The sequence below is a fragment of the Tursiops truncatus genome, chromosome 3 (assembly GCF_011762595.2).
Source record: "Tursiops truncatus isolate mTurTru1 chromosome 3, mTurTru1.mat.Y, whole genome shotgun sequence".
In the NCBI taxonomy this organism is placed as follows: domain Eukaryota; kingdom Metazoa; phylum Chordata; class Mammalia; order Artiodactyla; family Delphinidae; genus Tursiops; species Tursiops truncatus.
This window is the reverse complement of record NC_047036.1, coordinates 154,888,297-154,900,094: the sequence shown is the minus strand read 5'-3', so window position 1 is coordinate 154,900,094 and position 11,798 is coordinate 154,888,297. Positions and strand designations below refer to the sequence as shown.

The 11,798-nt window shown below is 40.8% G+C and overlaps 1 protein-coding gene across 5 annotated transcripts in view; it reads left to right on the top strand.

The window, feature by feature from the left end:
* LOC101334865 (uncharacterized) overlaps positions 1-11,798 on the top strand; it is a 69,812-nt gene that overhangs the window by 44,690 nt on the left and 13,324 nt on the right. For 2 of the 5 annotated variants that reach the window (XM_073802913.1, XM_073802912.1), the window contains 3 exons: positions 82-718; positions 2,673-2,799; positions 3,206-3,295. In XM_073802913.1, the coding sequence (XP_073659014.1) occupies positions 686-718; positions 2,673-2,799; positions 3,206-3,295 (250 nt within the window). In that variant the 5' untranslated portion in view covers positions 82-685. Of the gene's footprint in view, positions 1-14; positions 719-1,371; positions 1,385-2,672; positions 2,800-3,205; positions 3,296-11,798 lie in introns of those variants that run through there. The other 3 variants (XR_012331004.1, XM_073802911.1, XM_073802915.1) reach the window with 2 other exon arrangements.

The following is an 11,798-nucleotide window of genomic DNA, read 5'->3' as shown; positions in this document are numbered from 1 at the left end:
ATTAACATTCGTGGCGCCCAACGCCCACTCCCACCCCCACCCCGCACAAATACATAGCTTCTCTCCCACCTTTGACTCCAGGTCTCCCAAACTGGGCGCCAGAGGAGGAGAGGCTTGAGGCCAGAGAACGGCATGGCCTTGAGAGACGTCTCGACAATGAAAATCCAGCCTTCTTAGCTTCTTTTCTAGGAGAAAGAAGACGACCTTCCTTCTCTACTTCTTTCACTCCCCGCCCAAGGATTAGGCAGCCGTCCAGGCAGGAGACACACTTTTCTTGAGATCTCTCAGCATAATTTAAGGGCAAAAGGCTGGAGAGTGTGTAGAAAGTGTGAAAACGGGCTGGAGGATGCTTTCTTCAAGAAAAGTCAAAGTATTTAAATACAGAAGGGAAGATATGGAGGATCTGACTCAGATTGCTAGGGGGAAAATTGGTGGGGGATGCTGGGAGTAGCTGCAAGGTGAGCTATTCCCTTTACAGGGGAGGCCATCAGAAAGACCCTCCAGGAGGAGAGAGGATTGGGAGCAAATAGGGACTAAGAATTCACTACCTGGAGTATTGGAGGATTCCCAGGGTGTGAATGCTCAAAGCCCCACTCTGGACTGCTGTGTGGTATTTTTTGACCCAGTCCTCTCCTCATAAACAGTAGAAGGTGTTACCAGCCTGAGGCTCATCAGAGAAGAAGGAATGGCAGTCAGGTGCCTGCCAACCGTGGTCCAGGTGAGTGAGGGATTGCTGTGGGCTTCCCCCTCTAAATTGCCGTAGGAGATTTGAATGTAGTAGTTGAGGAGGGTGGGCCTGTTTCTTTACCCTGACCAGGAGCTTTTCTCCCAGTCCAGTCTCACTCAGGAGCCTGACCCGCTCCTGCCCACCCCCCCCCCCCCCATCTTGGGCACATCCTGGTGGGTGTCAGAGCTCAGGAACTTGCTAAAGCTCACCTAAGTGACACAACTGGAAGTGAAAGCCAGGTTGGTCCAAAGTGGAAACCTGCACTCTTTCCACTAGCAAGTAAAATAAGAGTCTAAAGTAGTAAAGGCAGTACCTAACATAGGAGTGATAGAAGAGAGAAATTGGAATGCTTTCTTAGAAAGGTGGGATTTACTGGGCTTTAAAAAAAAATTATATTTGGCTTTTTACTTCAGAGGAATATTGGGTACAAATGAAGTCATTCAAGTGGTATGTTTTCAATTTCAATAAATTACTGAAAAGCTTTGAGCAGTGCTAACTTCATTAGAATAAGGGTATGGACTCCACTTTGAAGGAGACAGCGTTCATTTGAGTGTACAAATTCTGATGAATTTGGTAAATTTGTTCTAATTCATTCACACTTAAACCTGTCCAGGGCAGGAATCTGTGGCAGAAATCACTGGAAGGGCTGAGCAGCCGATTGAAAGTGCCATGTCAACCCAGTCCCAGCTCACTTGTTGCTCACCCTTCTCCTTGGTTTCTAGCTTGTCCTTTAGAACCCATCTCAGGCACCACTTTTGTTTTGAAACCTGTCTTCACGGTGCCAGTCCACTGTGATATTTCTCTTCCCTAGCCTTTTCCTCAAATTCATTGTTGGTGTCACACAATGATCTTGTGTTTACAGGCTGCCATAATTTTGGTTGCCATTCAGCAGACCTGTATTAGGGATGTAAAATGTGCCAGGTATTAGATCTATGCCCATGAAAGAAAGGTGAACAATGTTCCCTGACAGATTGGTTCATGGGTTCAGTCCAACAAATGTTCCTTGGTTCAGCCTACTTTGTGCAAGGCTCTGGGTGCAGGTAACAGAAACCTAATTCAGACTACCTTAAGCAAAAGCAGGTCTTTATTGGAAGGATACTGGGATATTGCCCAAAATCCAAAGGCCAAAATGCACCTGTACTTCAGCTAGGCAAGTGGGGTCTAGAATAATCTAAAAGTCCTTTCTCTTGGACCCTTGCCTTTCTTCTCTGGGCTTCTACTTAACTCTTCCTTCTCAGTTCACACCAGCTCTCTTGGCCTCTCAGCCAAGTGTTTCCACAGAAGGTACTAGCTGTGATCAGAGGGAACAAGGTCACATTGTCCAGAAGGACTGTTTCCATGGGAACCGTGTATGTGTGTTGGGTTCAGCTGAAGAAAAGCAGGAGTTGCTGAGTAATACATTTGTAACAGGTGCTGGGTACATGGGCCATGTTCTAGAAGACATGATGGGAAGACAAGGGAGATGTGGAAATGGTCCATAGCTTCTTGGAGTTAACAGTCTAGTGGGGGAAACCAAAAGTAAACCAAAACTCAGCAAGTGGGACAGTGCTTGGATGGCCCTGCACAGGTGATATGGGAGCAGTTGAGGAGGGGTGCTGAAGAGGTAATGCTGAAGCCAAGACCTAGGTAGGATTGGTCATAGGGGTGGGGGTACAGGCAGGGCTGTGCAGATTGATGGAGATGGGAGAAAATGTTTTGGGCAAGATGAACAGCCAGTGTGAAGTCCCAGTGCTGAGGAGGCCTGTCCTCTCCACAAGGTATTTTTCTTCAGGGGAACGAAGTCTGATAAAAGCTTGACCCCTAGGAAACCCTGAGGAAGTGCTTCCCTTGTTACAGAACACCATCCCCCTTCTGTGCTAACCGCCCTGCAGACGGTCACAGCATTTCCCAGAGAGTCATGTGAGGGAGTAGCCACCAGTCAACGGGGATGGGTTTGCCCTTACAGGAATCAGTGACCTTCAAGGATGTGGCCGTGCTTTTCACCCAGGATGAATGGGCGCAGCTGAGCCCTGCTCAAAGAGCCCTGTACAGGGATGTAATGCTGGAGAACTACAGCAACCTGGTGTCCCTGGGTAAGTGGGAGCCTCTGAAGTCTCATCTTCATATTTGGAGATTTCTTTGGGACCCATAAACTGGTTCCATACAGAAGTTTGGGTTGGGAGTGAGCTGTTCTGAGGATGTTATCTCAGTGCCTATCCTTTGTGTCCTGGGCACAGGGCTCTTTGGAGTCTAAGTGCAGATGTCTCAAAGGTGACTAGAGGTCGAATCCTCCCTCCCTTCCAGCAGAGAGGAAGACGGGAACAGATTCTCTGTGTCAGGCCCAAACCATCTTTTCCTTCTTCTGGGAACTGGTGTCTACCCTGGGCCCCTATCAGGTCACCTTTTCCAGGAAGTTCTATGGACCATACCTAATCCTTGCAATGATTTTATCTCTGGTATGAACAGATATGGCCCATTTGTTTTTCCCCTCAAAAACAGGACTCTTAGGACCCAAGCCAGATATGTTTTCCCAGCTGGGAAAGGGGGAAGAATGGATGCCGGAGGACTCCCTGGGAGGCTTCTGTCTTGGTAAGCATGCTGCATGTGGGAGGCATTGGGAGGAACACAGCACGTGCGCCAGGCCTGTGGACTGAGAAACGAGCATCTTTTCCCTTCATGTTCACCTCAATACCTTGTTGCCATATTTGTCCCCACGTGCATGTGGCACTCCTGTCTTGTGGCAGTTTGTGCCTCCCTGGATCCTCCTCCCCATGATTTTTCTTCTCTCTCTATTTGGCGTAGATGGACAGCTCCCCACTGTGCTTGTGTGTCCTGTTGTTCCCTTCAGCATCTGACCGTGCAGTCTCTGCTCACACTTCTCCAGTGAGGAGGAACAGCATAGGTTACACAGAGCTGAGCAGCTTCTGGTCCTCAGGGCCAGTCACCATGTGCCTACTGAGGCAGCTCTTCTAGCTAAACATTGCACATTTCTTCAACCACCTTCATATTTGTTCATCCACGTGTACCTACATTCAGCATTTAATTATTCTCCACCTTCTGCTGGTGCTGCACTGGGCTGTAAGCACCATACGAGCACAGCCAGATTTTTTGCCCGTTTTGCTGTATTGCTCATGCCCAGCACAGTGCTTGGCACCTAGTAAGTGGCAAAGACTTGTTGCCTGGGGATACAGAGAACACGACAGTTTAGTGGCTGTTACTTGTTTTGAGGAACCCATTGGATCTGGTAGCTTAAGAACGGGAGCAGGGGTGCCTTTCCCTAAACCCCCCAATATTTTAGAGAGCTATTGGCATGTTCAAGACATTACATTTCACTTTCTGCCAGCATTTGGCCAATTGTAAAATATTTTTAAAAACCTTTTGTTACTGATTTTTCACAGGAGCCCAATGAAGTAGGCAGGACTTTATATCCTACAGTAAGTAACTGTTTACTGGAATGTCTAGGATCTAATCTGTTATGGAATTTATATGTCTTAACTCCAAAACTCAGTTATCAAAAAAATCTTTTAACTTACCCCAATAGCATTCTGAATTTGTATGTTCTATTACACCCAAACTAAGGCATTTTTAATATTTCACTCAGTATTATATTATACAAGCAGTGTTTTAACAAAAAAAGACAAGGGATGGGAATTAAAAGAAATTAATCCACTGTCCTAGTACTCTGGCCTATTAACATCATTTATTCTTCCATTATTCATCATTGACACTAATTCTTTATTGCACTTTTGAGGGGGGATTGTGAAGATGAAGAGGACTTTTATGCCTAGAAGGGATTTTATAGTCAGGTATGAGTAATGACATGAAAAACCATGAGGTCATGGTTCAGTCCTTCCCAGATGCCTTTCACGATCCTCTGTTCCAGCACCTCTTGTTTCCTGGACACCCTAAGCTGTGAGCTGATTCACGAAGGATGATTAGTGGTCAGCCAGTCAGACATGGAAAGAAATCTTATATTTCCCAATAAACTTTTGGGGTTTTGTGTTGCTGTTGTTTGTTTGGTGGGTTTTTTTTTGTTTGTTTGTTTTTGTTTTTTGGCTGCACCATGCGGCTTGCGGGATCTTAGTGCCCCAACCTTAGTTCCCCGACCAGGGATCGAACCCAGGCCCACAACAGTGGAAGCACAGAGTCCCAACCACTGTATCACCAGGGAATTCCCCCAGTAAAGTTTTATAGTTGTTCTTTCAATTTCCTATTAAAATTATAGTGCTGTTTTTTAATAGAACTACCTCCTTGTTTTTCAACTGGAAATTGCTGCTGTAAAGAAGTGGTAGTCATTTCCAAATATTTATTCCCCTTGTCACTCTCCAATTCTTATTCTTAAAGTGTTCACTGAATTATTTTTAGTGTAGTTTTTTATTTCTGTTTCACTTCTTAATGACTGGCTAGGACTTCAAAAACCATGTAGAACAATGATAGTAGGTTTATCTCTGGTTTTTCAAAGGATCGGATCTAGAACTTTTCCATTGTTGCATCTATTACTCTTGGTTTAGAAAGACACTTAATTTTAATAATAGTAAGAAAAAGTCCTTCTGATAGCTTTCTTTTAAAATTTTTCTCTTCCCTGGGCCATGATCTAGTGTAGGCAGGGAGCTGACATTTGAGCCCCTGTGGATCAGCACTGTGCTGGGTGATCTCCGGGGATTTGTTAGCTGCCCCATTTCAACCTTACAGCCTGTGAGGCAAATATGATTAACCCCACTACAGAAAACCCAGAAAACTCAACTTCAGGATGGTTAACTAATATCAATGTATTTAATGTTGCCATTTTGTTGCAAGTCAGGATGAGGGTTAAACCAGTGTGACCCTCAAATGGTGTCATTCCCCCCCCCTTCTCCAAAATAGCTTTAATTCTTCAGAAATTGTTTACCCAGTAAACCTAAAGAAAATGACCTGATCCCTTAATTTGAGTAGATTGCTAATAACTTTTTACATTTCTTCCTTATTTATTAATCTGTTTAGTTTCTTTTTGTTATATCAATTGTACATTTGCCCTTTAGCTTTAAATTATCTTTTCTTGAGCCATAAAATGTATTCATTTACAACTGTGCATGGTATTCATCTATAATTTTTTTTTACATCTTTATTGGAGTATAATTGCTTTACAATGGTGTGCCAGTTTCTGCTTCACAACAAAGTGAATCAGTTATACATATACATATGTTCCCATATCTCTTCCCTCTTGCATCTCCCTTCCCCCCGACCCCCCCTCCCACCCCTCTAGGTGGTCACAAAGCACCGAGTTGATCTCCCTGTGCTATGCGGCTGCTTCCCACTAGCTATCCATTCCACGCTTGGTAGTGTATATATGTCCATGCCACAACTCCCGCCTGTCACAGCTTACCCCTCCCCCTCCCCATATCCCCAATCCATTCCCCAACAGGTCCGCGTCTCCATTCCCATCCTACCCCCAGGTTCTTCATGACATTTTTTTCTTTTTTTTTCCTTAGATTCCATATATATGTGTTAGCATACGGTATTTGTCTTTCTCTTTCTGACTTACTTCACTCTGTATGACAGACTCTAGGTCCATCCACCTCATTACAAATAGCTCAATTTCATTTCTTTTTATGGCTGAGTAATATTCCATTGTATATATGTGCCACATCTTCTTTATCCATTCATCTGATGATGGACACTTAGGTTGTTTCCATCTCTGGGCTATTGTAAATAGAGCAGCAATGAACATTTTGTCACATGACTCTCTTTGAATTATGGTTTTCTCAGGGTATATGCCCAGTAGAGGAATTGCTGGGTCATATGGTAGTTCTATTTGTAGTTTTTTAAGGAACCTCCATACTGTTCTCCATAGTGGCTGTACCAATTCACATTCCCACCAGCAGTGCAAGAGTGTTCCCTTTTCTCCACACCCTCTCCAGAATTTATTGTTTGTAGATTTTTTGATGATGGCCATTCTGACAGGTGTGAGATGATACCTCATTGTAGTTTTGATGTGCATTTCTCTAATGTTTAATTGTGTTGAGCATTCTTTCATATGTTTGTTGACAGTCTGTATATCTTCTTTGGAGAAATGTCTATTTAGGTCTTCTGCCCATTTTTGGATTGGGTTGTTTGTTTTTTTGTTATTGAGCTGCATGAGCTGCTTGTAAATTTTGGATATTAATCCTTTGTCAGTTGCTTCATTTGCAAATATTTTCTCCCATTCTGAGGGTTGTCTTTTGGTCTTGTTTATGGTTTCCTTTGCTGTGCAAAAGCTTTGAAGTTTCATAAGGTCCCATTTGTTTATTTTTGTTTTTATTTCCATTTCTCTAGGAGGTGGGTCAAAAAGGATCTTGCTGTGATTTATGTCATAAAGTGTTCTGCCTATGTTTTCCTCTAAGATTTTGATAGTTTCTGGCCTTACATTTAGGTATTTAATCCATTTTGAGCTTATTTTTTTTATGGTGTTAAGGAGTGTTCTAATCTCATACTTTTACATGTAGCTGTCCAGTTTTCCCAGCACCACTTATTGAAGAGGCTGTCCTTTCTCCACTGTCCATTCCTGCCTCCTTTATCACAGATAAGGTGACCATAAGTGTGTGGGTTTATCTCTGGGCTTTCTATCCTGTTCCACTGATCTATCTTTCTGTTTTTGTGCCAGTACCATACTGTCTTGATTACTGTAGCTTTGTAGTATAGTCTGAAGTCAGGGAGCCTGGTTCCTCCAGCTCCGTTTTTCGTTCTCAAGGTTGCTTTGGCTATTCGGGGTCTTTTGTGTTTCCATACAAATTGTGAAATTTTTTGTTCTACTTCTGTGAAAAATGCCAGTGGTAGTTTGATAGGGATTGCATTGAATCTGTAGATTGCTTTGGGTAGTAGAGTCATTTTCACAATGTTGATTCTTCCAATCCAAGAACATGGTATATCTCTCCATCTATTTATATCATCTTTAATTTCTTTCATCAGTGTCTTATAATTTTCTGCATACAGGTCTTTTGTCTCCTTAGGTAGGTTTATTCCTAGATATTTTATTCTTTTAGTTTCAATGGTAAATGGGAGTGTTTTCTTGATTTCACTTTCAGATTTTTCATCATTAGTGTATAGGAATGCCAGAGATTTCTGTGCATTAATTTTGTATCCTGCTACTTTACCAAATTCATTTTTTAGCTCTAGTAGTTTTCTGGTAGCATCTTTAGGATTCTCTATGTATAGGATCATGTCATCTGCAAACAGTGACAGCTTTACTTCTTCTTTTCCGATTTGGATTCCTTTTATTTCCTTTTCTTCTCTGATTGCTGTGGCTAAAACTTCCAAAACTATGTTGCATAAGAGTGGTGAGAGTGGGAAACCTTGTCTTATTCCTGATCTTAGTGGAAATGCTTTCAGTTTTTCACCATTGAGGACGATGTTGGCTGTGGGTTTGTCATATATGGCCTTTATTATGTTGAAGTAAGTTCCCTCTATGCCTACTTTCTGCAGGGTTTTTATCATAAATTTTTTTTTCAAAAAGTGTTGAATTTTGTTGAAAGCTTTGTCTGTGTCTATTGAGATGATCATATGGTTTTTCTCCTTCAATTAGTTAATATGGTGTATCACGTTGATTGATTTGCGTATATTGAAGAATCCTTGTATTCCTGGAATAAACCCCACTTGATCATGGTGTATGATCCTTTTAATGTGCTGTTGGATTCTGTTTGCTAGTATTTTGTTGAGGATTTTTGCATCTGTGTTCATCAGTGATATTGGCCTGTAGTTTTCTTTCTTTGTGACATCCTTTTCTGGTTTTGGTATCAAGGTGATGGTGGCCTCGTAGAATGAGTTTGGGAGTGTTCCTCCCTCTGCTATATTTTGGAAGAGTTTGAGGAGAATAGGTGTTAGCTGTTCTCTAAATGTTTGATAGAATTCGCCTGTGAAGCCATCTGGTCCTGGGCTTTTGTTTGTTGGAAGATTTTTAATCACAGTGCTTGTGATTGGTCTGTTCATATTTTCTATTTCTTCCTGATTCAGTCTTGGCAGGTTGTGCATTTCTAAGAATTTGTCCATTTCTTCCAGGTTCATCTATAATTTTAACATTTTACATTATATCCTCTTTCTCATTTCCAACTTTATCTGTGTATTTTTCCTCTAAAATTTGTTGAGACTTTTTGTAGAGAACCAGCTCCTATTTCTCTTACATGCTATAATTTTATTTCAACACTTAGCATTATCATTTCCTTTTTTTACTTAAAGCAAATATATATTGATACTGTAATCCTATCTACAGAACAGAATCTGTAACAATTTTGAACAGCCTGAAGAATGGGCAAACACCCTCCATACCCTGCTGTCCAGCTGAAGAAACAGAACAAACTGCATATGTGAAATTCGATGTGTCCCTCCTCATCAGATCTTCCTCCTTTCATACCAGAGAGCCACTAGCTTGAATTTTACATTAGCTCCTGTGCTGCTCTTCTTGCTCTTTACCACATTTATCCATAGCTCTGAGCAATATTGTTTAGCTTTGCACACTTTAAAGTTGATATATACATATATATATGTATTGTACTATAGATACCTTTCCACAGCTTGCATTTTTTTCAATCCTTGTTGAGATGTGTAGCTCTAGTCATTTTTAACTGCACTCTGATACTCCTTCAATGGCTATACCTTTATTTAACTATTTTCTTGCTGATAGACCTGTAGGTTGTTTCCAGACTTTTTGCTGCCTTTTGAATGATGCTGACCTGAATATTCTTTTTTTTTTAATTTATTTATTTAATTTTGGCTGCGTTGGGTTTTCATTGCTGCACATGGGCTTTCTCTAGTGGTGGTGAGTGGGGGCTACTCTTTGTTGTGGTGCGTGGGCTTCTCATTGAGGTGGCTTCTCTTGTTGCAGAGCATGGGCTCTAGGCGTGCAGGCTTCAGTAGTTGTGGCACGAGGGCTCAGTAGTTGTGGCTCATGGGCTCTAGAGTGCAGGCTCAGTAGTTGTGGCACATGGCCTTAGTTTCTCCACAACATGTGGGATCTTCCTGGACCAGGGCTTGAACCTGTGTCCCTTGCATTGGCAGGCGGATTCTTAACCACTGCACCACCAAGGAAGTCCAGACCTGAATATTCTTGTACATACTTCCTTATACACATGGGCCTTGTTTGGGAATTTCTTTAGGTGTATTCATAGGTGTAGAAATAGTGGGTTTAAGAGTATATGCTTCTTCAGGTCTACTACGTGGTCCCAGATTGCTGATTAAATTAGTTGATACAAATTATACTAATAGTTGATTCAGGTCAGTTGATGTTACTTTGGCAAGTAACAGGAACTGAACCAAAATTCCTAAGAAATGGTATCTCATTGTGGTTTTAATTTGCACTTCCTTGTTTACTGGTGGACTTGAACATCTTCATATGTTGATTATTTGTGTTCTGTGACATATTCTTCATCCATTTTTCTGTTATAGTTTATCTTTTTCTTATTCACTTGTAAGACTTCTATATATAATTAGGAATTGAATACTTTATCAGTTAATATGTGTGCCAGTCTATAGCTTATCTTTTCTCTTTCTTTACTAGCAGAAGTTCGTAATCAGTCTTTGTCTTAATGATCTTTATCTTAGTGCTTTCTGTGTCCTGTTTAAATAATGCTTTCTACCCTTAGCTCCATGAGGGAAGGACTTGGCCATGTTTGCTCTTGTATCTCAGCTCACCAGGTCCCAGTATGTATTTGTTGAATGAAATCATGAATTTTTTCTAATAATAATTTACTTTTGTCTTTTTTTTTGTATAAATCTTATCAGAGGTTTGCCTTTTTAATAAATTTAATAAATAATTTTTGACTTTACTGATCGTTTCTATTTTATCTTTATTTCATTAATTTTTGCTCTTCATTATTTCTTTCCTTTGAATTTTTTGGAGCTTATTCTGTCCTTTTTCTTTATTTTTAGTATTAAATGTCATAACAATAATGCATTTAGTTTAACGAAACTACAATGTTTATTATGAAAACTGATGGCCTCTTATCCCCATTCTCTCCTCTTTAGAAGTAACCATTTTCTCTTCTTTCAGTTGATTATTTGGTACATTTGTTTCCATGTCTTTAAGGAATGTGTTTATATTGCTACCTCTTGACTTTTCAGTTTTAGGCATTATTTACTGAATTCCTTCTATAAAAGTGAGGATTAAACTCACCTCCCCGACTATTCGTCTTACTACCTTTTCCATTCCCTATCCTTCCAGTAGGGTTATAGTGTACTTAATGGTCAGAGAAATAGTCATTGTTTACATTCTGAAGCACTATTCACAGCTGATCCATGAAGTAAGTCCTGGCAACTTTTGCTTTTGCTTTCCTAAGCAATCTTCCCAGGGTTCATTTAGTTTAATTTAATTTAATTTAATCTCAGACCTTCTCTAGTTGTCTGCATCTCGATTCTCAAGACTTTTAGATCAGAAGTCATTCTGACAATTTCATTTTCCTGGAAAAGTCTCTTCTGGAGCCATCTGACCTGCTCCTTTCTGGAATGGCAGGTGCCTAGCTGTCATCCTCCTGCAAATCCCGTCTTTCCCGGCCTGCACGTCCCACATCATCCTTTTTCTTGGCTTATCTCTTCATTTGCACATGTCTTCCAGTAGCTTCCTAAGAAAGGATGCACAGGAATAAGTTTTTGGTAACCTAGCAAGTCTATAAATGTCTTTTTCCTGCCGTAACACTTTCTGGATAGTTTGACTAGATAGAATTCAACACTGGAAATCTTTTTTCTTCAGAATTCTGAAGACATTGCTCTGTTGTTTTCTAGACCTAAGTCTGCTATTGAGAAATCCAAAATCTTCAGGTTCTTCATCACTTGTGACCTGTTTTTCCTCTCTGAAAGCTTGCATGATCTCCTCATTTACTCCAGTGTTTCTCAGTGGTGTACCCTGGTGTGCTCCTATACTTGGATCCACTGAGGATTGGTGAGCCTTTCCATCTAAATTTCTGCCCTGTGGATCTTGGACATTTTCTTCTAGCATTTTTTAATTTCCACCTTCAGTTTTCTCTATTTTTTCTTGATGGAATGCCTGATACCACCTGGACTGGTCTTCTAATTTTATCTTTTATATATATATATATATATATATATATATATATATATATATATATATATATATATAAATCTTACTGTC